This window comes from Prunus avium, chromosome 4, assembly GCF_965620075.1.
Source record: "Prunus avium chromosome 4, drPruAviu1.hap1.1, whole genome shotgun sequence".
NCBI lineage: Eukaryota > Viridiplantae > Streptophyta > Magnoliopsida > Rosales > Rosaceae > Prunus > Prunus avium.
In genome coordinates this window covers 32405355-32425816 of record NC_142287.1, presented here as the reverse complement: position 1 = coordinate 32425816, position 20462 = coordinate 32405355, and the positions used below count along the sequence as shown (strand labels likewise).

The 20462-nt window shown below is 38.4% G+C and overlaps 3 protein-coding genes across 8 annotated transcripts; all 3 read left to right on the top strand.

The window, feature by feature from the left end:
- Positions 1-1169: 1169 nt before the first annotated feature.
- GHR1 (Leucine-rich receptor-like protein kinase family protein) lies at positions 1170-5999 on the top strand. 4 transcript variants are annotated; one of them, XM_088252195.1, is made up of 5 exons: positions 1170-1310; positions 1453-1541; positions 2225-3301; positions 3427-4974; positions 5260-5999. In XM_088252195.1, exons 3-5 carry the CDS (start codon positions 2242-2244, stop codon positions 5841-5843), a joined length of 3192 nt encoding a protein of 1063 aa, XP_088108321.1. In that variant the 5' UTR covers positions 1170-1310; positions 1453-1541; positions 2225-2241; the 3' UTR covers positions 5844-5999. The 4 variants fall into 4 exon arrangements, with proteins under 4 accessions (XP_088108321.1, XP_021816223.2, XP_021816224.2 ...); XM_021960531.2 differs by having other exon boundaries at positions 1796-3301; XM_021960532.2 differs by lacking the exon at positions 1170-1310 and having other exon boundaries at positions 1357-1541.
- A 775-nt stretch (positions 6000-6774) lies between these two features.
- LOC110758641 (6-phosphogluconate dehydrogenase family protein) lies at positions 6775-10415 on the top strand. Of its 3 annotated transcripts, XM_021960548.2 has the most exons (10): positions 6778-7012; positions 7441-7529; positions 7781-7895; positions 8230-8377; positions 8560-8642; positions 9039-9134; positions 9254-9396; positions 9715-9799; positions 10007-10086; positions 10180-10415. In XM_021960548.2, the coding sequence occupies exons 1-10, from the start codon at positions 6887-6889 to the stop codon at positions 10265-10267; spliced, it is 1053 nt and encodes a 350-aa protein (XP_021816240.2). In that variant the 5' UTR covers positions 6778-6886; the 3' UTR covers positions 10268-10415. The 3 variants fall into 3 exon arrangements, with proteins under 3 accessions (XP_088107454.1, XP_021816240.2, XP_021816241.2); XM_021960549.2 differs by lacking the exon at positions 7441-7529 and having other exon boundaries at positions 6783-7012; XM_088251328.1 differs by lacking the exons at positions 7441-7529; positions 7781-7895 and having other exon boundaries at positions 6775-7012.
- A 1658-nt stretch (positions 10416-12073) lies between these two features.
- LOC110758633 (small RNA 2'-O-methyltransferase-like) lies at positions 12074-20260 on the top strand. Its single transcript, XM_021960540.2, has 10 exons — positions 12074-12417; positions 14001-14329; positions 14886-14975; positions 15538-15995; positions 16090-16335; positions 16680-17629; positions 17865-18016; positions 18140-18256; positions 18685-18804; positions 19340-20260. The coding sequence occupies exons 2-10, from the start codon at positions 14093-14095 to the stop codon at positions 19796-19798; spliced, it is 2829 nt and encodes a 942-aa protein (XP_021816232.2). The 5' UTR covers positions 12074-12417; positions 14001-14092; the 3' UTR covers positions 19799-20260.
- Positions 20261-20462: the final 202 nt, after the last annotated feature.

Here is a 20462-nt window from a genome sequence, read left to right as displayed (position 1 = left end):
CTATAATGGTGCAGTTCCAGGCCTCATCTCAGCCGGAAAAAATCCATCTTCTCTTTCTCTCGTCTCATCCAGACTCTTATGCGGCCACCCACCGGCAGCCTCAACCTTCCTCTGCCCGATCTCCTACTATTTATCCCTCCACTCCCCTCCCACTCCTCCCTACCCTACCCAGTAAATCATTAAAAAAAGGGGGACATTTTACTTATTAAATGAAAAAGGTTCAAGTTGTTATGGTTCCAAACTTAGCACTAAAGCTTACCAACGATAAAGTTTGCACTATCGTGCATTGAGCCCAAAACTGTAGCGGGTTGATTTTTTATTCTGGGTGGTTCCTTGCTCTTCTCAGCCCTTTTGGTTTGGCCATACCCATACCCCATCGCCATTTTACTTTGGTAAAAAGATACCTTGTCAAACTTTGAATTGCAGATGTTGAAAAGCAAACACAACAACATACTTGTTGCTTAGGGGGAAGAAAGAGAAAGACAATGTGCACGTTAGGTTAAAATTTTGTAGTTGGATTTGGATTATACCAAATAATCTCTGATTTCAACTGTTCTAATAAAACCAGAGCACTGTCAATGGTTTTGGCATTGTCCCAACAGAAGACAATGCAATCTTCAAGTGGGGACCACCTTTTCCCGTCTCCTTTTCTTGTGGTCCTCTCGATCTAAATACCAACAAGTCACACAACAAAACCTGTGGATTGCACTCACGAGAAGGGGACTATATACTCATGTAATGTCAATCTGCTTTTCTGCTCCAAAAGGAAAATGTCAAACGATTTGTGGGAAGTGGGTGCCTTTGTACGTGTCATTATCAGAATGGTCCTGCTGGTATGCCTCTGGGTCCTGTTGCCACAGCATATCATTATGCATCCACCTACTCCACCTCTTGGGTCATATTGGAACTTGATTGATGTGAAGAACGTGGTCAAAGGGGCAGTGGTGGAGCCCTCCTCAGTCCTACATGGCACTGTCCACACAACCCTCCATGCCTCTTTCCTCAGACTTTTTTACTTTTTTTAAGTCCCCAAAAAGTGATAATCTTAAACTGGATTTAATAAATTCTTTGACGTCCACTAGGAAAGTGAGAGATTCTGTCCCCTGTTTTGGCGGGTAAGCCCCTAAATTACACCCTAAAAACCCCTTGCATTTTCCCGCTTACTTTCTCAATGGCTACCATTAAAAAGAAGTAAGAAAGGTACAAAGCTAGGGTTTTTTGTTTAATTACCCAAAGCAGAACCATTTGGTTTTTTCTTTAGTGTCTCCACATGCCTGTCTTAAAGTGCAAAGAGAAAGAAGAGTGCAAAGGTATTGCCTTTCTAAAGGTTTTTGTTTTTACTTTCATTAAAGAAAGAGAAGGTTTTTGGACTGTTAAGAAGCCAAAGGTACCTTTTTTTTTAGGGTTTTTGTGGTTGTTAAAAATTCTCCTGGGTCCCTTTCCTTAATGCAGCCTGGTTTGCAATTTGAAGCCCACTTCTAGTTTGTTCATGGGTTTGTTGTAGCTGATTGTGCTGCGCTCTGTGAAGCAATGTGGAGGAGGTAAGGTACCACTACACCCCGTGTGTAATTTTGTAGCTGTTTCTGAGTGTGGTTTGTTTCAAAGCTTGAGTCTTTGTAGAGGGTTGGTTTGTACGGGGCCACATTGTTCCTAAAAATGGGGTCTTAGTAGGAAGATGCTGTTAGATCTTTAAAGGTGACTCAGCTTGCGTTGTTTATTTCTGTCATTTACTGCTCTGAGTCTGTGTAGTCTAAAGCTGTGCTGTATCGTTGAAATCATTTTTGTTTTTCTTCAGAGAGGAGAATCGGTTCTTGAAGCTCTGAACTTTAAAGATTTGGTTCGTTCTTAGGAAAAGGTGTTATTTTGATAAAATATTGGGTTCTGGTTGCATGTGTGATTCCAACTCATTGTTTGCTTTCTGAACTGTTGATCACTCATGGTGTTCATTGATGGGTGTGGCATGACCATTGTTTTATTGCAAAATAGTTAGCAAATTAGTTGGGTTTCTTTCACTCAGTGGATTTGTGAGCTCGAAATACCCCTTTCCTTCAGAACATAGATAGCTATTTCTCATTATCTTGAAATTAAAGGAAGCATTGCAGGGTTCTGTATCATACCGTAGTTGGCCCTGGGAATATTGTCGTGCCTGCTTGAATTTGTTGGTTATAGAGCTTAAAGTTTCATTTTTGTTCTAACATCGAGCTTTTGTTTCCATTGGGTGAAGCCATTGATAGGCCAACTATGCTCCGTCGGCTATTAGTGCTGTCCCTTCTTCTTATTTCTGCCATGGGGCAGCTTCCTTCACAAGATATTTTGGCTCTGCTTCAGTTCAAGAAGGGTATCAAGCATGATCCCACTGGTTATGTCCTCAATTCTTGGAATGATGAGTCCATTGACTTTGATGGCTGTCCTTCTTCTTGGAATGGAGTCGTATGTAATGGTGGAAATGTTGCTGGAGTTGTCCTTGATAATTTGAGTCTCTCCGCGGATGTGGACTTGAGCGTGTTTTCGAATCTAACGAAGCTGGTGAAACTTTCCATGGCCAATAATACGATAATGGGGAAGATTCCCGACAACATAGCCGACTTCAAAAGCCTTGAGTTTCTTGATCTCTCCAATAATTTATTTTCTTCATCTTTACCACCCGGAATTAGTAGGTTAGGGAGCTTAAGGAACCTCTCATTAGGTGGTAATAACTTCTCGGGCTCTATTCCAGATTCGATTTCAGGGCTTTCCTCAGTCCAGTCATTGGACTTGAGTCGCAACTCCTTGTCCGGCCCACTTCCGACATCGTTGACAAAGCTGTCTAATCTGGTATCTCTAAATCTGTCTTTAAATGAATTTACCAAGAGAATACCTAAGGGGTTTGAACTAATTTCAAGTCTTGATGTGCTTGACTTGCATGGGAATATGCTCGATGGTCATATCGATGTGGGATTTTTTATGCTATCAAGTGCCACTCATGTGGATTTTAGTGGCAATATGTTTTCTAGTTCCAGTTCACAGCAGCAGAAATTTCTACCTCCTCTTTCTGAGACTATTAAGTACTTGAATCTTAGCCACAACCAGCTCACTGGGTCACTGGTAAGTGGGGGTGAGCTACAGATGTTTGAAAACTTGAAGGTGTTGGATCTCAGCTACAACCAGCTGTCAGGGGAATTGCCTGGATTTAATTTTGTCTATGACCTCCAAGTCCTCAAACTCAGCAACAACAGATTTACTGGAGATATTCCTAATGGTGTATTAAAAGGAGATTCTCTAGTTTTAAGTGAACTAGATTTGAGTGGCAACAATCTCTCAGGTACTTTTACTTACTACATTTTGCCTTGGTTTATTTACTTGCGAAACTGTCTTTGTGCTTCTTTTACTTTAGTCATTTGTGCTTAGTGTGTTAGCATGCCTCTCTCATTGAAGTTCATCTCTCAGGACCAATAAATATGATTACATCAACAAATCTGCGAATCCTCAATCTCTCCTCAAATGGGCTTACTGGTGAGTTGCCATTGCTGACTGGAAGTTGTGCTGTACTTGATCTATCACATAACAAATTCGAAGGAAACTTAACCAGGATGGTGAAATGGGGGAACATTGAATTTCTTGATCTGAGTCAAAATCATTTGACAGGGCCCATTCCTGATGTGACCCCGCAATTTCTGCGTTTAAATTATCTCAATCTCTCCCATAACGCTCTTAGTAGTTCCATAGCAAGTGTTATAACACAGTATCCGAAGATTAGTGTCCTAGATCTCAGTTCTAATCAGTTAGATGGAACCGTTCTAGCTGAGTTGCTAGCAATGCCCACTTTGCAAGAACTCCACCTTCATAATAATTTACTCACTGGCTCTATTAACATTTCATCTCCATTGTCAAGTGAGTCAAATCTTCAGGTTCTTGATCTTTCTCAGAACCAGCTTAGTGGCTATTTCCCTGATCATTTTGGTTCATTGAAGGGACTTAAAGTGCTTAATATGGCGAGAAATAATTTTTCTGGCTCTCTGCCGACTTCCATCACTGACATGACCACATTAAGCTCATTAGACATATCGCAGAATCATTTTACAGGTCCTTTGCCAAATAACTTGCCTAACAGTCTTGAAAGCTTTAATGCTTCATACAATGATCTTTCTGGAGATGTCCCAGACAATTTGAAAAAGTTTCCAAGTTCTTCCTTCCATCCGGGGAATACACGTTTGCATTTTCCAAATGGTCCTCCTGGATCGACCAGTTCCCCAACTGAAAATTCGAAGAGGAAACCAATCAATACAATTGTCAAAGTAATTATTATAGTTTCATGTGTGGTTGCTGTCTTCATTCTTCTTTTGCTTGCTATCTTCATACACTACATTCGCATGTCAAGAAGAATCCCATCGGAGCATACTACAACCAAAGACAACCACAGACGCGCTCCACCAAACCCATCTGGTGTACGTGGAACAGACAATGGTGGTGGTTTGGTTGTTTCAGCTGAGGATCTTGTGGCTTCACAAAAAGGATCATCATCTGAAATTGTCAGCCCTGACAAAAAAGTTGCGGCTGTAACTGGCTTCTCCCCTGCAAAGCACAGCCATTATTCTTGGTCACCAGAATCTGGAGAGTCATTCACTGCAGAAAACCTTGCAAGACTGGATGTGAGGTCGCCGGATAGATTGGTTGGTGAGCTGCATTTTCTTGATGATACAATTGCATTAACCCCTGAGGAGCTGTCAAGGGCCCCCGCTGAAGTTCTGGGGAGAAGTAGCCATGGGACTTCTTATAAGGCAACACTTGATAATGGGCTGTTCTTGACAGTTAAGTGGTTGAGAGAAGGGGTGGCAAAACAGAAAAAGGAGTTTGCGAAGGAGGCTAAAAAATTTGCAAACATGAGGCATCCAAATGTTGTAGGTTTGAGAGGGTACTATTGGGGCCCCACACAGCATGAGAAGCTCATTCTTTCAGATTATATCTCACCTGGAAGTCTTGCAAGCTTTCTTTACGGTAAGCTGTTTTCTGTTAGTCTCTTCAACCTATTTATCTTGCTTTTATCTTTTGTTACTCATCAATATGAAACTGGGGAAATATAATGCATGACTTGTATTATGATCTTTATCCTCTCTTTTGATTGTTGAAGAAAATTCTTTTGCCCTACTTCATTCATCTCTCTCTCTCTCTCTCGACATATGTACATATGTGTGTGTATATATATAAAGTATGTATCTGTGTGTGCGTTCATATATGTGTAACCTTCACTTTGCATTTCTGATGAGCCTAAATTATTCTCAGACCGGCCAGGAAGAAAGGGCCCTCCATTGACCTGGGTCCAACGGCTCAAAATTGCAGTTGATGTTGCACGTGGCCTGAACTATCTCCATTTTGATCGTGCTGTTCCGCACGGTAACCTTAAAGCAACAAATATTTTGTTGGACGGGCCTGACCTGAATGCCCGTGTTGCTGATTACTGCCTCCACCGCCTCATGACCCAAGCTGGCACCATTGAACAGATTCTTGATGCTGGTGTGCTAGGTTACCGTGCACCAGAGTTGGCTTCTTCCAAGAAGCCACTTCCCTCCTTTAAGTCTGATGTTTATGCCTTTGGAGTGATACTGTTGGAACTTTTAACTGGAAGGTGTGCTGGCGATGTGATTTCAGGTGAAGCAGGTGGGGTTGATTTGACAGATTGGGTTCGGTTGAGGGTAGCAGAAGGCCGTGGCTCTGATTGTTTTGATGCTACATTGGTGCCAGATATGGGAATGCCAGCAGCAGAGAAGGGAATGAAGGAGGTCCTTGGTATATCTTTACGATGTATACGGTCTGTTTCTGAGAGGCCAGGTATTAAGACTATATATGAGGATCTCTCCTCCATATAGTTGGGTTTTGAATTAACTTATTTGAACTTTTTCCTTTCTGGGAGGGAATTTAATATCTCATTGGCCTCCCTTTTGTATCTTTTGGTGTTCTAGTGTGATCAGCTAATTAACCATTGTGTAAATGGAGCATATTTCAAAGGATGCAATTTTTGTTTTAAGACTTTGTTCCACTTCCATGACGAGCCACACCATCCCTTTGCAAGGGCCTAATGAAGAATGTGACAGGAGAGGGTGGCCTTGCAAACGGGTTTGGAAAGAGTTGTAATTTGTGCTATGGTTATGGTATATTTCCGAGCATGATTCACAGGCTAACAAAGTATCATCGCATACTAATCATGAGATGTGGTGTGGTGTGGTGTGGTGGTAGCTCACCTCATTCCTTAACCATGTGGTTGGGGGTTCGATCTCCGCCCATGGGAATGGAGCGCATTTCGTGGCCAGCTATTTACCTCCTTTGAAGAGCTCCCGCGGCGAAAGGGATTAGTCACTACTGTCGGCGGTGGACACCCTTGGATCTCATCCAAAAAAAGTATCATCGCATACTGTAACTGAAAAAAAAAGTATCATCGCATACCATTCTTTAAACTATTAAAGCAAACCATAAGCAGCAGTGTTCTTTGAATATGGCCCTGTGCTTTACCACATTGTCCTACGTATAAAAAAGGTTGAGGGTTAACGTTTTTCTTTTTCTGCTGAACTATTGAAGCAGGTGCAGGTCATTTTTTCTGAAAAACAGAGGTAAACCAATAAAAGAAAAAAAAAAAAAAAAAAGAAGAAGCTAATTCCAAGTGCTTATCAGTTAATTTCATGTGTGAGCGAATAATTTGGATGGAAAAGTCAACTGGATAAAGATGATTCATGAGATACAAAAATACTATGACGTGGATTTTAAGATAAGAAATAAATAAAGAAATGACAAAGATTCCATGTTTGTGTTCTGTTCTGCGAGTGTCTTTTCGTTCCAAGCAAAACCAACACATAGTAGTTTTTAGTATTATATCATTTCATTTGTTAAGCACAGTCATTGTTTGCAAGTGCTAAGCATGGCAATCTTCTACAGAGTGAGGTCACTGAATTATGTTTCCAAATGCTTTTCCTCAATCAACGTTCTTTATCTTCAGTCTCCAATACGCAGATTTTATTCAGAACAAGCCACGTCTCAATTTGAGGTAAAGCTCTGATTTTTCTCATCTTCAAGTGGAACTGGTATGGTAGATGCTTTTACCTTGGAAGATGAAGAGCCCAGAAAAGGAAGTATTTGATGTAAAATTGAAAATGTTTGATATAAGTTGAAAAACTGAAACCCCACTAATTCAGGCTGCTTGGAGTTGTGTTATGTTAATTCTCAACTGGGTCTGTGAGAAAATTGATGAAACAAAATTCTGTTCTTTAAATTAAATTTACATTTGCATAATTAAGCTGTTTGCACCAGTTCTCAGTTGGGTTTTTGAAAATTTTATGGACTTGTTCATTGCTTTTGTTTCTGATGTCAGGTTATCACTTCTTTTAGAATACAGAAACATTTTGCAGATATCTACTGTTATAGTGGATTTTTGTGAGTCCTGTACATTTATATTGTCTGAATGATGAATTGCAGAGTGTTGGGTTTGTAGGACTGGGAAATATGGGATCCAGAATGGCAAATAATCTAATTAAGGCTGGATACCGAGTAGCTGTTCATGACATGTAATGTATTTTTATCTTTTTTTACAAACTTTCTGGATCTCATTCAATTATACATATCTTTTACTGATGAGTAATCAAAAGTATCAAATATCTGAGGCAATGCTAATCCCAGTCTTATTTATGTACAAAGGGGCATCACCATGTTTTTAATGGTGATTTAGAATCAGGCAGTTATGTTCCTGAAAAGTTTGCTCTGTACATATCTGATGTAAAATAATGATGCCACATCGGATTTTTTATTTTGATTTTAGAAACTGCAATGCTATGAAGAAGTTCTCTGACATGGGAGTTGCTACAAAAGAAACCCCTTTAGAAGTTGCAGAAGCTAGTGATGTTGTAATCACAATGCTGCCTTCCTCATCTCATGTGAGTTTCTTAGTTTTTGTCATCCTCTTCATAGGTATATAGATTCCATTTTTCGAAAAAATTAAATTTTCATTGTCTTCCATTATTTACTAAGCCTATAGTCAGAGCCAACTTGAATTTAGTGCCACGAAGGATTCATCTTTTGATGTTTTCATCTGTGTTTTATTCATTTACTTATTAAGCTCTATATTCTGGAAAGTTTAATTCACTGTTGCTAAAACTTTCACCAAAGATTTATAGGATATGTGAAGATTCAGTTTGTAGTTTTCAATTTTGAGGTTTTCTTCTTCCAAATGAACTGTACAATGTGAACCTTTTTTTACCCCAAATGCAGGTATATGATGTTTATACTGGACCTAATGGCTTGCTTCATGGAGGGGAATTGCGACCATGGTTATTAATAGATTCATCTACTATCGATCCGCAAACATCGAGAAAGCTTTCTCTTGCTGTGTCTAACTGTACTTTAAAGGAGAAAAGAGGTACAATAGCAGACTGTCATTTAATTTGTCTGTTTGTCAGTTTCTGCTCAATCTACCATTACATTTTTTTAAATATCAAACGGTTGAGGTTGTGGAAAAATGCAATTTTTCTCTTCATTTATTAAAAAAAAGTATTTAAAGAAATTTCTGCTAACTGATTTGTTATATTTTATTTGGTGTAGATTATGCCAGGAAGCCTGCCATGTTGGATGCTCCTGTATCTGGAGGTGTTCTTGCTGCAGAAGCTGGGACTCTTACTTTCATGGTATAATTTCAGTTTTGACATCCAAAGTCAGTAGATGTAAGTCTGATGTAGTTATCTCGAAGAGAGAAAAACATGCATCCCTAAGTTGGGGTTTTTCTTCAGTATTAAATTGTTAAAGGGTTGCTAAACAAAGGTTGACAGAAGGCTCCTTCCTATTTGGCTTTATGGAAGTAAAGAAGCTGAGTTTCTTGATCTAGATTTCTAGTTTCATTTATGAGAGACACTAATTTACTGTTCAGTATATTTCCTAGGTGTTGTTTTCTTCTTGCCATTCCTAGTTATCATATGCACATAAACAGGATATATGCTTTTAGAGGGTGAGGAGGAATTGTACCTAGGGTGGTGATATCTAACTCGTGAGTCATAAATCATGATCAAGAGATAGCATGTCTGCAGGTTGGTGGCTCTGAGGAAGCTTATCTAGCTGCAAAATCTTTATTCCTTTCAATGGGCAAGAACACAGTTTTTTGTGGTGGACCAGGAAATGGTTCAGTAAGTTCTCACGTCTATACTGCACCAAAAATACTATATCTTCAGCTTTCTGAGAATTTTCATGCTACTACCTGAATTTGTTGCAGAGTATTTGACATCTTTAGACGTTTGCTATATAGGCAGCAAAGATCTGCAATAATTTGGCAATGGCTATTAGTATGCTTGGTGTCTCAGAATCTCTTGCCCTTGGCCAGTCTCTGGGAATTTCCGCCAGTACTTTGACAAGAGTACTCAACTCTTCCAGTGGTCGCTGTTGGAGTAGGTATTGTTTGAATACACCATACATTGTAGCTTAGGGAACTTTTGCATTTTTGTAGTCACATAAAGGTTACTCTTGTAATCTATCTTCAATAGTGTAATTCAATTACACTGTTACAGAAAAGATCATACTCTCATTCTACCAAAAATCTTTACTTGCTGTTTTTACATTGCTGCCGATTTGATCTTGCCCCTACACACACCTGCACACACAAATATATGGGGAATATCTTCGGGCTTTGGCTCATATTTGGGTAAGGTTTGTGTTTCCAATTGGTTTATTATACACTTGACACTGAGAACATGGCATGCATGATCACAGTGATAGTTATAATCCAGTGCCTGGAGTGATGGAAGGGGTGCCCTCGTCGAGGAACTATGATGGTGGGTTCGCTTCGAAACTTATGGTAAGTTAGTTTGATCCTGTTTGTCAAACATGCTCTAGTGGTGCAATTTCTGTTTGTTATGGTCTCCATTGGGCAGTTTTCTTTCTCTTTGGTCTCTGCAAAGCCTTAACACATTGCTTATGAGCCTTACAGGAAATTTCAAGTCCTCAAAAACATTTTTTAGGGGTACTGAGATGAGAATTGATGATTGTATTCTATGAATTGCAGGCTAAAGATCTAAACCTTGGTGCAACGTCAGCCAAAGAGGTTGGCCTTAAATGCCCATTGACATCCCAAGCACAAGAGATGTAATTCATTCCCTCTTTCTTTCTGAGCCCATTTCTGTGGCTCGCATAACTTTCATATCTAATTATCATAAACTAAACTGATGTGTTGTGCAGATATACAGAGCTTTGTGAGGATGGTCATGAAACCGAAGACTTCTCGTGCGTTTTCCGTCATCATTACTCGGGCAAGAATGAGACTTAGTCTGTAAATGTTCAAATATTGGAAAACTGAAATATCATGTTGTTTGTGTACTGCTAGTCATTTGTTTCTGCTGGTTCAAATCCAATCAACTACTGATGTTTTCATCCCTTGAAACTATTCAAGTTGTGGTCTTGTTAGCCATTGTTTCCTAGTGTTTGAAAAATCGGCCTAGGCGGCCGCCTAGGCGGCTCCTAGGCGGCGCCTAGGTGCTAGGCCGGAGGACACCGTCGCGATTTCATCCTAATCGTTAGAGTAGGCGCCAGGGGGCTCGCCTAGGCTGGCTGGGCGGGTCGGGTGGCTGGTTCTCTACTCTTCTCGACGCAACCAGTGGCAGCGACGGCTTCTTCTCTACTCGTCAGAGGTATTTTTGAATTTTTCTTCTTTTCTTTTTGGCTACTGCTGGGTTTATCTTATTTCAAAGGCGTGCAAGAGGAGTTAATGGTGGCAGAGAAAGAGGAGAGACGACGGAGGTAGAGAGAGATGGGAGGCGATGGAGGCGGAGAGATGAGAGATAAGTGAGGATAAGGGTTCGTCCAAAAAAGGGTGAAGATAGGGTTAGTGAAATGCTGTGTTTCACTTGTGGGCTGATATTTTAACAAGGTTCTCTTATGGGTTTGGGCCCATTATCCATATACTAAAACTCTAATTGTGTTTTTATTTCAACCCTGCTTTATATCAAAGCATGTATAATATGACTCATATATATAAATTTTTTTATTATTAATTTTGATATATATATATATATATATATACAGTTATTCTCTTATCCGGATGTCCGCACGTTATTATCGTGCGGATGCTATTGTAAACAGGCAGGAAAACAAAGAGGGGTAGTACAAAATACACTGCGTCTGCACGATAATAACGTCCGGATGTCCGCATAAGAGAATTTCTGTATATATATATATATAATACAAAATAATTATATAAAAAATGTGCCTAGGCCCGATTACTGGCGCTAGGTCCCCGCCACCCGCCTAGCGATTTTTCGAACATTGTTGCATAGGCAATCCCTACTTCCTAACATGCCTTGCTTGAACTCCTAACGTTCCCCCAAAAAGGGGGAAAAAAAAAGAACCATTCTAAACCTAATCATATGCATTAAAAAGAAGAAGAAGAATATATTCCCTTGATGTTTCAGATTTTGTTCTTTTACCGAAAAGAAAAAAGAAGATTCTTGTTTCCCACTTTGAAAATACAAATGTCGTATTGGATCAAGTCTTTTGTACCACAAATTTTGTGTTGACATATAAAATTGGATCAACGAGATAAATATTGTAAAAACAGAATTCACACAAATAACACGAGTATTTACGTGATTCACCTAATTTGGACTTGGCATTGAAAAACCCTTGTGGGCATAAGAAGTCGACGAAAAATACAAAGGCACCAGAGAGCTCAAAGAGAATGGGTAAGTGTGTTTATGGAAATGGGTTTATACAATAGGCCAGGGGAAGCGGGTCTTTCGTTTTTGGACCTTCAAAATTATACGACACAAAGACTTGGATTATGGCCAATCAGGTCTACCTTAGGAAAAAAGGCATTGACGTGTAGATAAATTTTCTCAAGTTCGAATCTCATGACACATTGGTAATGTGTGTGAGAAAATCTCTCTTCTTTTTCTATTTATAAGAAGAAAAAAAAAGAATACAGACTTGAATTATGCTAATTGACTAAAAAGACGTAACAGTTCCCTTACAAATAAATTCAAAACTTCTTCTTATAAATTAGTATAGTTTAAACTATCGCATTACGAAAAATGAAAAAACATAACTGAAATTAAGTAAATTGAAATAACATCCACCAAAGCCACACACAAAAAAAGGTTCAATATGACTGAAAGAAGAAGGCATCCTCCTTAGCAAGGAAGCTGAGACAGACCAGAAGAAGATGACCCTGTGAGGCCCCCATATAGGCATGTACAAGTTTCATGTTGATATTCTTCCTCCGAAACCTTTCCCTCCTTTCTCTCTATATACCGTTTCTACCAACCCAAAAAACCCCAACACACTAAACTCTTGGTTATAGTACAACACACTGTAGAACCCCAAAAGCCTCTCACTCTCTCGCGCGCGCGCACATATACACTCTCTCTCGCTCTCTTTGATCTCTGTCTCTCTATCCGCCATTGCCGATGTCAATGTAGAAAGGTACGGCCTTTGCTCCTTCCTTTGATCATATCTTGCCCTCTCTCGCCTACCATTGCTTTGTTCATCTTTTGTTGCCTTTTTCATAAATATTCCATTGATTTTCTGGGTTTGGCTTGCTTTTCTATCTTCAATTTTTGAACGAATTCCAGCTGTTTCCTAACTTTTCTGTGCTAATTTTCTGTTTTATTTGCTTGGTTAGTCTTTTGCCTTAAAACCCATAACTTTACTTGCTCAGTTTTTGTTCCAATTGCTTTGCGCATTGCTTTGTCATATTGGTTAGCTGAAAGCTATTTAATTTTTTTATTATTCATATGTAGAATCTTGAATTTCTGATCTTTCTTATATGATCACCAAGCGACTGGATATTATGAAGAGAATTTTAACTTTGGTGAACAAAAGGTGGCTTATTGTTTTGTTATTTGGAAGTTTTACTCGCTACCCTTGGATAGGTTACTGTCCAAGTTGAGGTACACAACAAAAGAATAAAGGAACTGCTTTCTTATTTTCGGCAGATTTATTATGTAGGACGGAAATTATTTTGCCTTTTCTTTTTCTTGAATTCAAAGATTATCTGTATGTATTTTGTTTGTTTTCAATGTCAAGTTTTCGGTTTTGATACGTTGATCACTCACAATGACAGCATTAACATTTTTAAGCTCACTCAAATGTATTGACTTGTAATTAATCTGTCCATTTGTTTTTGGCTACTTATCACTTGGGTTGAACTCATCCAAAGGGTTTTCTCTTTTCTTTCTTTGCTTTCTTGTTCAAACTAAAATAGTTAGGATGGTTGTTTAAGACTGATAAGCAAGAGCTAGATAGTGCATACTGAGTTGAGGTTATATGGGCATCGATTGAAGGGTGTGTTTTATTTTCTTAGGGATCATTACAGTGTCTTGTGTTAAGAATTATGGGCTATAGGTTCCTCCAAAGTCTGGAAACCATTGGTTTTCATTCCAATAAGATTTGTCCATTTTAGCTGTTTTGCAATGCAATCGCATATATTATTAGCTGTTTGGTAGCAGGATATAAAAGGTTTTTTCCTCTAACTTCAGTGCACACTTGTTCACTGTCTTCGTGCATGTTTTTATGATAAGGTGATAAAATTATTTTGTTTGTTACCAAAAAAAAATGTGGGTATTATATGAACTTCATGGTCCTAACACCAATTATTGTTATGATGCAATGTGATTTTGTTGTTCTTGCTGTCATGTCTGTTATTAGTATTTGTGCTCATAAGTTGGAGCTTATTCATTCCTCTCTTACAACAGTGGTCATAGTCCTCTCTTATAACTTGCTTCTCCCTTGTATTTCTTAACCGTGGATTTATTTTTTCTTTTTCTATCTAGGGAAGACAGAGATCACTAAGGTTAATCAAAAAAATTTAAAACTATTTTCCCAAATGACAAGTATTTACCCCAGTGTGGTTGTGGTTACAAAATGGCAAATTAACAATTTTAGTCACTCTATTTCATCTACACGTGCATGTGCCTGACTCACTAACCTATGTATCAGTTTCTACCTATAAAATATTACTAAAATGTCCTACTGAGTTGTAACCTTGATGTTTTTATTGCATACAGGGCATCCAATCAAACGTGTTTTTAATAACTTATAGTTGAAGACCTCGTGGATACTGATAGTTACTGAAGGAGCCCCAACTGTAACAGCACGAATGACTACATTTACACCTAAGGCTATTGTACACAAAAGATTTGGTAGCTCAGCCTGCTATAAAGTAGAGGAAGTGCATGAGTCTACTCAAAATGGATGTCCAGGGTTGGCCATTATGCAGAAGGGCCCTTGCCTTTATCGCTGTACCTTGCAGCTTCCAGAAGTTACGGTTGTATCTGGAATTTTTAAAAAGAAGAAGGATGCTGAGCAATCTGCTGCTGAATTGGCCATAGAAAAGGTTGGTTTGTTTTCTTTTCTATAATCTAGTATTTGGTTGACTACCCAGCTGTAGTCGCAGGTATTGTCACATCCATGAATGGTGATTTTCCATAAAGGCATGGAAATTCTGTTCAATGTTCAACAGTTATAATTAGAATTAAGATTTCGACATTGATCTGTCTAATCTTCTTATGGTTGTTGCTTGGACATCATCCATCTTAATCTGGACATTTGATTTGTCTATATTCAATATGATTGTTTGTCAATTGCATATATATGTTTTCATGTATGATGAGGCATGAGCAGTTGTCCTGCTTTGGCAGCTAATTAGGCTCTTGCGCTGAGATTTGTCTTTGGCCAGATATGGAAAATAAAAGTTTTAGTTATATTTGAATTTTGTTACCATAATTAGGATGCAACTGCTTTTCATGTTCTACATCCTCAAAATGTTAATATATGTAGGGTTTAACATGTTTCAATGAATTGACATTATCAAAGTTTTGCTTCGAAGACTAAGTGTTTTTTCTTTTCTTACTTTATCAATATGGTTAGTAATGTTAATTTGTTTGCTGCAGCTAGGCATTAATCCCACAACAAAAAGCCCTTCTCTGCCGGAAGCATGGGATGTTTTAGTTGATCGTGTCAGTTTTTTATTTTCAGACGAGGTTGGTAAACAGTTAAAATTATGCTCTGCCACATAACTAAATGTTTACATTTAATTTGATAAAAAGGTATATGATGACCATCTTTCTTAATTTCTATATTGATTGTCTAATTGCAGTTAATTGGACAAGATTCTATTAACTTGTTCTTTGACCTAGCATTCCTGTTATTATTTGAATTTTGATAACTTGAAGGAAGCACTTACTGCTTATTGTATCCTGGTCGTGGTCCAATATGTATGCAATAGCATTTTTCTATTTTAAAACTTTGTCCCTAAATCACTCGGTTGTAACACATGCTTAATATTTTGTGTTTACTCTGTCAAATTCTTCTTTACCTCTCTCTCTCTCTCTCTCTCTCTCTCTCTCTCTCACTTTCTTCTCTACTTGTAATTTTGCTTTTGTTGTCAATGTCACAGTTTGCTGTGGTTATGTGAAAAAGAGGGTGAATTAGCTGATATACTTTTCTTGACCTTGATTGCTTTATAAGTTTTATGAGATTATTGATGCGTTGAAATTTTTTAGTTATCACTTTGACCTTTTCTCGTATGTTTCACTTTTATAGTTCCTTTCAACTCTTCATCCGCTGAGTGGTCATTTCAGAGCAGCTTTGCAGAGAGAAGGTGATCTTTCTGGTCAGATTCCTGCTTCTGTCGTTGCCATCTTTGATGCAACACTTTGTAATATGTGTAAATCCCTTGATCCTAAGGTGGAGTCCAATCCTTTCTTGGTTATACCGTATGTTGTGAGGGCTGCTGCTAGATTATCTGAACTTATTTCTACTTCTGAGGAAGAGCTCTGGTTTAGGAGGCGAAATCCATACGCTCCTGAAACAGTGGACTCATCATCTATCCAGCAGTTAGGTTCCACAAAAACCTTTTCAATTGAAGCCATAAATGTACCATCTTCACTAGAGAAGACTGTTGAAAGAGTAATCCTTAATGTCTCATCTTCTGGATATTTCCTGGACGTTATTACAAAACAACTTGGGTTATTGAAAGCTTCTGACGTTCTGATCTCAAGGTATGTGGAAGGGATAATGGGGACAAATCTGGGACGACAGTTTGTTGAATCTGTAACCTTCTGTGCTTAATGTGTGGTACAAATTCTTTGACAGGCCTATAGGTAAGGCTTCCTCCGAGACAAGACTGTACTTTGCTGCTCCCAAGCAATATCTGTTGGATATGTCTTCAGATCTTCTAAATGCCAAAGAAGCTTGTAACTCTGAAGGATCTTTGAATGCAAGAGCAAGTTACTTGTCTGGCCAAGATATATATGGTGACGCTATTTTAGCATCCATTGGATACACATGGAGGTCCAAAGACCTTTTCTATGAAGATGTAACCCTGCAATCATATCACAGGTCTTGTCTGACTTATCCTATATTGATTGTTCACCTTCATATTCTGTTTAAAAGACTTCTCCACAAATTTAATTTCCCTAATTCTTTTAAGGATTCTTCTGCTGTCAGTGCTTGATTGTGTCAGAATTCTGACACACTTCAGTAACATATGGGATTTGGGATTTCTATTAAGGAAGAAAAGATCCACTTCTTAGGTGTTTTTAGTACTTTTTTAAAATAATGTTAACTATTCCTGAAAAGTTACAAAGAAAAGAGGAACCTTACTCCCTTTTTCATGCTGCATCATTCATTAATAAAGTGTACAACATTGCATTATTCAATCATACTTAAATCTTAGTCTACAGGATGGTCATTGGCAAGACACCAGGTGGAATTTACAAGTTGTCCAGAGGGGCAATACTTGCAGCTGAGTTACCTTTGGCATTTACTACCAATGCAAAATGGAAGGGTTACTTTCCAAGGGAGATGCTCTGTACATTCTGCCGTCAGCACCGGCTTGAACCCATCTTCTCTACTCAAAGCACTCTAGAAGAATCATCCGAGTCACCAAAATCACACAAGAAGTTAAAGGTGACAGACTTGCCTGTGAAAGAGGCACAATATGCAAATGGCTGTGTTGTTGCTGCTGGCGTAAAGGACTCGGTTGAATCCGGAGGTAGCTTTAGATGTGAAGTGAAAATAGTTTCTAAATTTCAGGATTTTATTTTAGAGTGCTCACCGAAAGATTCTTTTAAGAAACAGAGCGATTCCATCCAGAATGTTTCTTTGAAAGTTCTGTTATGGTTAAATGCATATTTTCGAGATCCAACTGTGCCTTCAGAGAGACTAAATGCTTCTGCTGATGACCTTAACATTAGATTTGATCCCCAAAACTTTATTAAAGTATTTATGCTGTGCCAACATATTCATAATGTTAGGCGTAATGAAACTGAAGAAGGAAAATCAGTATGTTCCAACTCTGTGAATGTGTCATATGCTCTGCCTGGACATGAATTTCGTTCTCTAAATATAGAAGGACCAGATTCTGGTGTTACTCCATCTAATGGATCCTTATCATCTATAAGTTATTCCGTATCTTTGGTGACTGAAGGCGAACATATGAAAGAACTTCTGGAGAGTAGTGATGACTTTGAGTTTGAGATAGCATCTGGAGCAGTGATTCCACATCTTGAGCCAGTTATCATGCAAATGACTGTTGGTCAGTCTGCTTTTTTCAGTGTAGATTTGCCCCATCAAGAGTTGATTTTAGCTGCAGCTGATGATTCTGCTAGGATGCTTTCCTTGTTGTCTTCAAGTGAGTTTCTCAGAAACAATTAGATGCATGACATTTCATTCAGGCTGTCAAAAAGGATTTCACTTGGACAATTTGGACATGCAATGATAACTATTTTTGAAAAAAAAAACACTTGGTTATTGATATTCATCAATAACTGAACCTATGTTGTTCTTCTTGTTATATTTCTTTTAAAAACTGTTTGTACTGAGATCTTACCGGTGATTCATTTCTTTTGGGTGTTACTGTTCTTCAGAGACCTGCTTCTTGGAGTACACTATAACTTTGTTGAGGGTAACAGAACCTCTGGAGGATAGAATGGAGCAGGCTCTTTTCAGCCCTCCACTTTCAAAACAGCGTGTCGAATATGCGGTGCAAAGCATCAAAGAATCTTGCGCCACTACTTTGGTAAATTAGTTTTTAAAATCTTCTGACTTTAAACTTGTTATCAAGCTGAAAAAAATAAAATAAATAATACTCTGGTAGTCATACGTGATAGAGTCAGTTTCATACCCTTTGTAATCGTTGCAGGTTGACTTTGGATGTGGCTCTGGTAGTTTGTTGGATTCTTTATTAAACTATCCAACTTCTCTGGAAAAAATTGCTGGTGTTGACATTTCACAGAAGAGTCTTACCCGTGCGGCAAAGGTCTGAACCATTATAGAACTTTGAATTTTGCATGTAAGCATTTATGGAAGAAATAATATGATGAGTGTGTCAGGACCAATACTGATAGGTAGTTGCTAGGTAGGGAATTTGTCACCAGAAAGCTTCGGTGTAGCCAAAACATTGAGGGAATCAGTGTGACATCTTACCTTCCTGGTAGACTTGTGATTCACTTTGTTAAAAGTAATATTCTAAGTTATGGTCACGAACATTAATAGTGGTTTTACTTTATTATAAAGGATCCTTTGTTTGGGACCTGTTTGCATGGTCATAATGGGTACAAGAAACAAAATATTATGTACTGAGTATGCTGATTTGAGATGTTGTTCTTTGTTTGTTTCTTCCATAAAGTTTGTTTAGTTAACCACTTGTCTTAGACAAGAATCTAAATTTTCTGTTTAACATTGCAGATACTTCATTCCAAATTAGATGCCAGTATGTCAGCCATAAATTCTGCAGTTCTGTATGACGGTTCAATTACAGCTTTTGATTCACGATTGAGTGGATTTGATATTGGTACTTGCTTAGAGGTAACCTCTTACCCTTTTTTTTCTTCTTTTCTTTAAGACCTGGCTTTACGAAGAAGATTGTTATTTATTTTTTACTTAAAAGAGAAAAACAAAGTGACACCAAACTCTTTGATTTATTTTACTTTATATATATTTAAGTCTCATACTCAGTCCATACTATTTACCTTTCAATTTATCTTTTCATGTATGCCAATTTGTCTAAGGTTTCTTTCTCTTTTATAGTCTTACCAGTTGAATTTGACTATACAAGTTTTTATCTGTTCTCATCTTTTCCCCCTTGAAGACTAGTATTCTACATGCTACATAATGCTTGTCAATGTCAATGAACCACTGATATTTGGTTATGTTGGGTAACTGCAAACTGGCCAGTAGCCTTTGAATTGCACACATAAACACTGGCTTGCCATTAATGTTCATCACTGCTACCAGATTATGCCTCCTGTAAATATTCCTGTTTGCACTGAAATCAAGTATGATGTCCCTGTTCTTTAGTAATTGGTTTTTATTGTTGCTTACTCTGATTGGAAAATCATAGGTCATAGAGCATATGGAGGAAGATCAAGCATCTGAGTTTGGCAACGTGGTACTGAGTTTATTTCGTCCAAGGGTTCTTATTGTCTCCACTCCAAATTATGAATACAATGTGATACTCCAGAAATCCAATTTGTCAAGCCAAGAAGATGATCCTGAAGACAAAAATCAAGCACAATCATGTAAATTTCGTAACCATGACCACAAGTTCGAGTGGACAAGAGAACAGTTCAATTGCTGGGCAACTGAATTGGCCATGAGGCACAATTACAGTGTTGAGTTCAGTGGCGTTGGGGGATCTGGTGATACAGAACCAGGTTTTGCTTCCCAGATTGCTGTCTTTAGAAGGGGACCTGTACGTCAGGAAGATGTTCTTCCGGAGGTTTCAGATATGGAACATCCTTACAAAGTTATATGGGAATGGAGCAGCAACGATAGCTCAAGATCTGCTCTGACAAACTGAGACACTCGTGCAGCATTTTCAGAGCCCATGAAACAATGTTTTATTTTGACTTAGAACTGGATTCGGTGGATCTGTCTGACTTAAAACCAGGTTTTGAAGGGGGGGATCCTTACCTCAGGGAGATGGTCTTCCAACTTGCAGATTTGGAACATTATGACATAGTTATATGGGAATGTAATAGCACTACTAGCAATAGGGATTAAGGAGAACAGATTACCAGCGCGTTATGTGCCGTTTGATGAGTTGGTAAGTTAAATCAAACTCATCCACTAACACATAATGTGGCGGTGATGCTCACCGTGGATTAATGGCATTGAGCAAATCTATTCTCAGAAATAGGTAATAGGTCTTAGATATGCTCTCTGACAAATCAATGTTATGCAACGTTATGACTTATTTTTTTGTTGTCTGTGGCCTGTTAGGCTTACAGAGTTGCATGAGAGAATTTTTCTTATATGATCATGCATGGCTGTGTAGGTGCAGAATGTATTTGCGTATTCTCATATCTACACGGAAAAGATAAGAAGGGAAAAAAACATGTTTTAAACCTTACATATGCAGATGTAGCCAGTTCCTCTATGCCTCAGGCTAAGATAATGTTAATGCCTCAGTTACATTAACAATCATCCTTCTCCCATTGACTTGGTCTTGCAAGTGGACAAAA

Coding starts and splice junctions, on each gene's coding strand:
- LOC110758633 (XM_021960540.2), top strand. CDS start 14,093: ATGACTACATTTACACCTAAGGCTATTGTACACAAAAGATTTGGTAGC. Junction 14,330..14,885: donor CTGAATTGGCCATAGAAAAG/GTTGGTTTGTTT, acceptor TGTTTGCTGCAG/CTAGGCATTAATCCCACAAC. Junction 17,630..17,864: donor GCTTTCCTTGTTGTCTTCAA/GTGAGTTTCTCA, acceptor ACTGTTCTTCAG/AGACCTGCTTCTTGGAGTAC.
- LOC110758641 (XM_021960548.2), top strand. CDS start 6,887: ATGGCAATCTTCTACAGAGTGAGGTCACTGAATTATGTTTCCAAATGC. Junction 7,013..7,440: donor AAGCCACGTCTCAATTTGAG/GTAAAGCTCTGA, acceptor GATGAATTGCAG/AGTGTTGGGTTTGTAGGACT. Junction 10,087..10,179: donor ACATCCCAAGCACAAGAGAT/GTAATTCATTCC, acceptor TGTGTTGTGCAG/ATATACAGAGCTTTGTGAGG.
- GHR1 (XM_088252195.1), top strand. CDS start 2,242: ATGCTCCGTCGGCTATTAGTGCTGTCCCTTCTTCTTATTTCTGCCATG. Junction 3,302..3,426: donor GAGTGGCAACAATCTCTCAG/GTACTTTTACTT, acceptor TTCATCTCTCAG/GACCAATAAATATGATTACA. Junction 4,975..5,259: donor TCTTGCAAGCTTTCTTTACG/GTAAGCTGTTTT, acceptor AATTATTCTCAG/ACCGGCCAGGAAGAAAGGGC.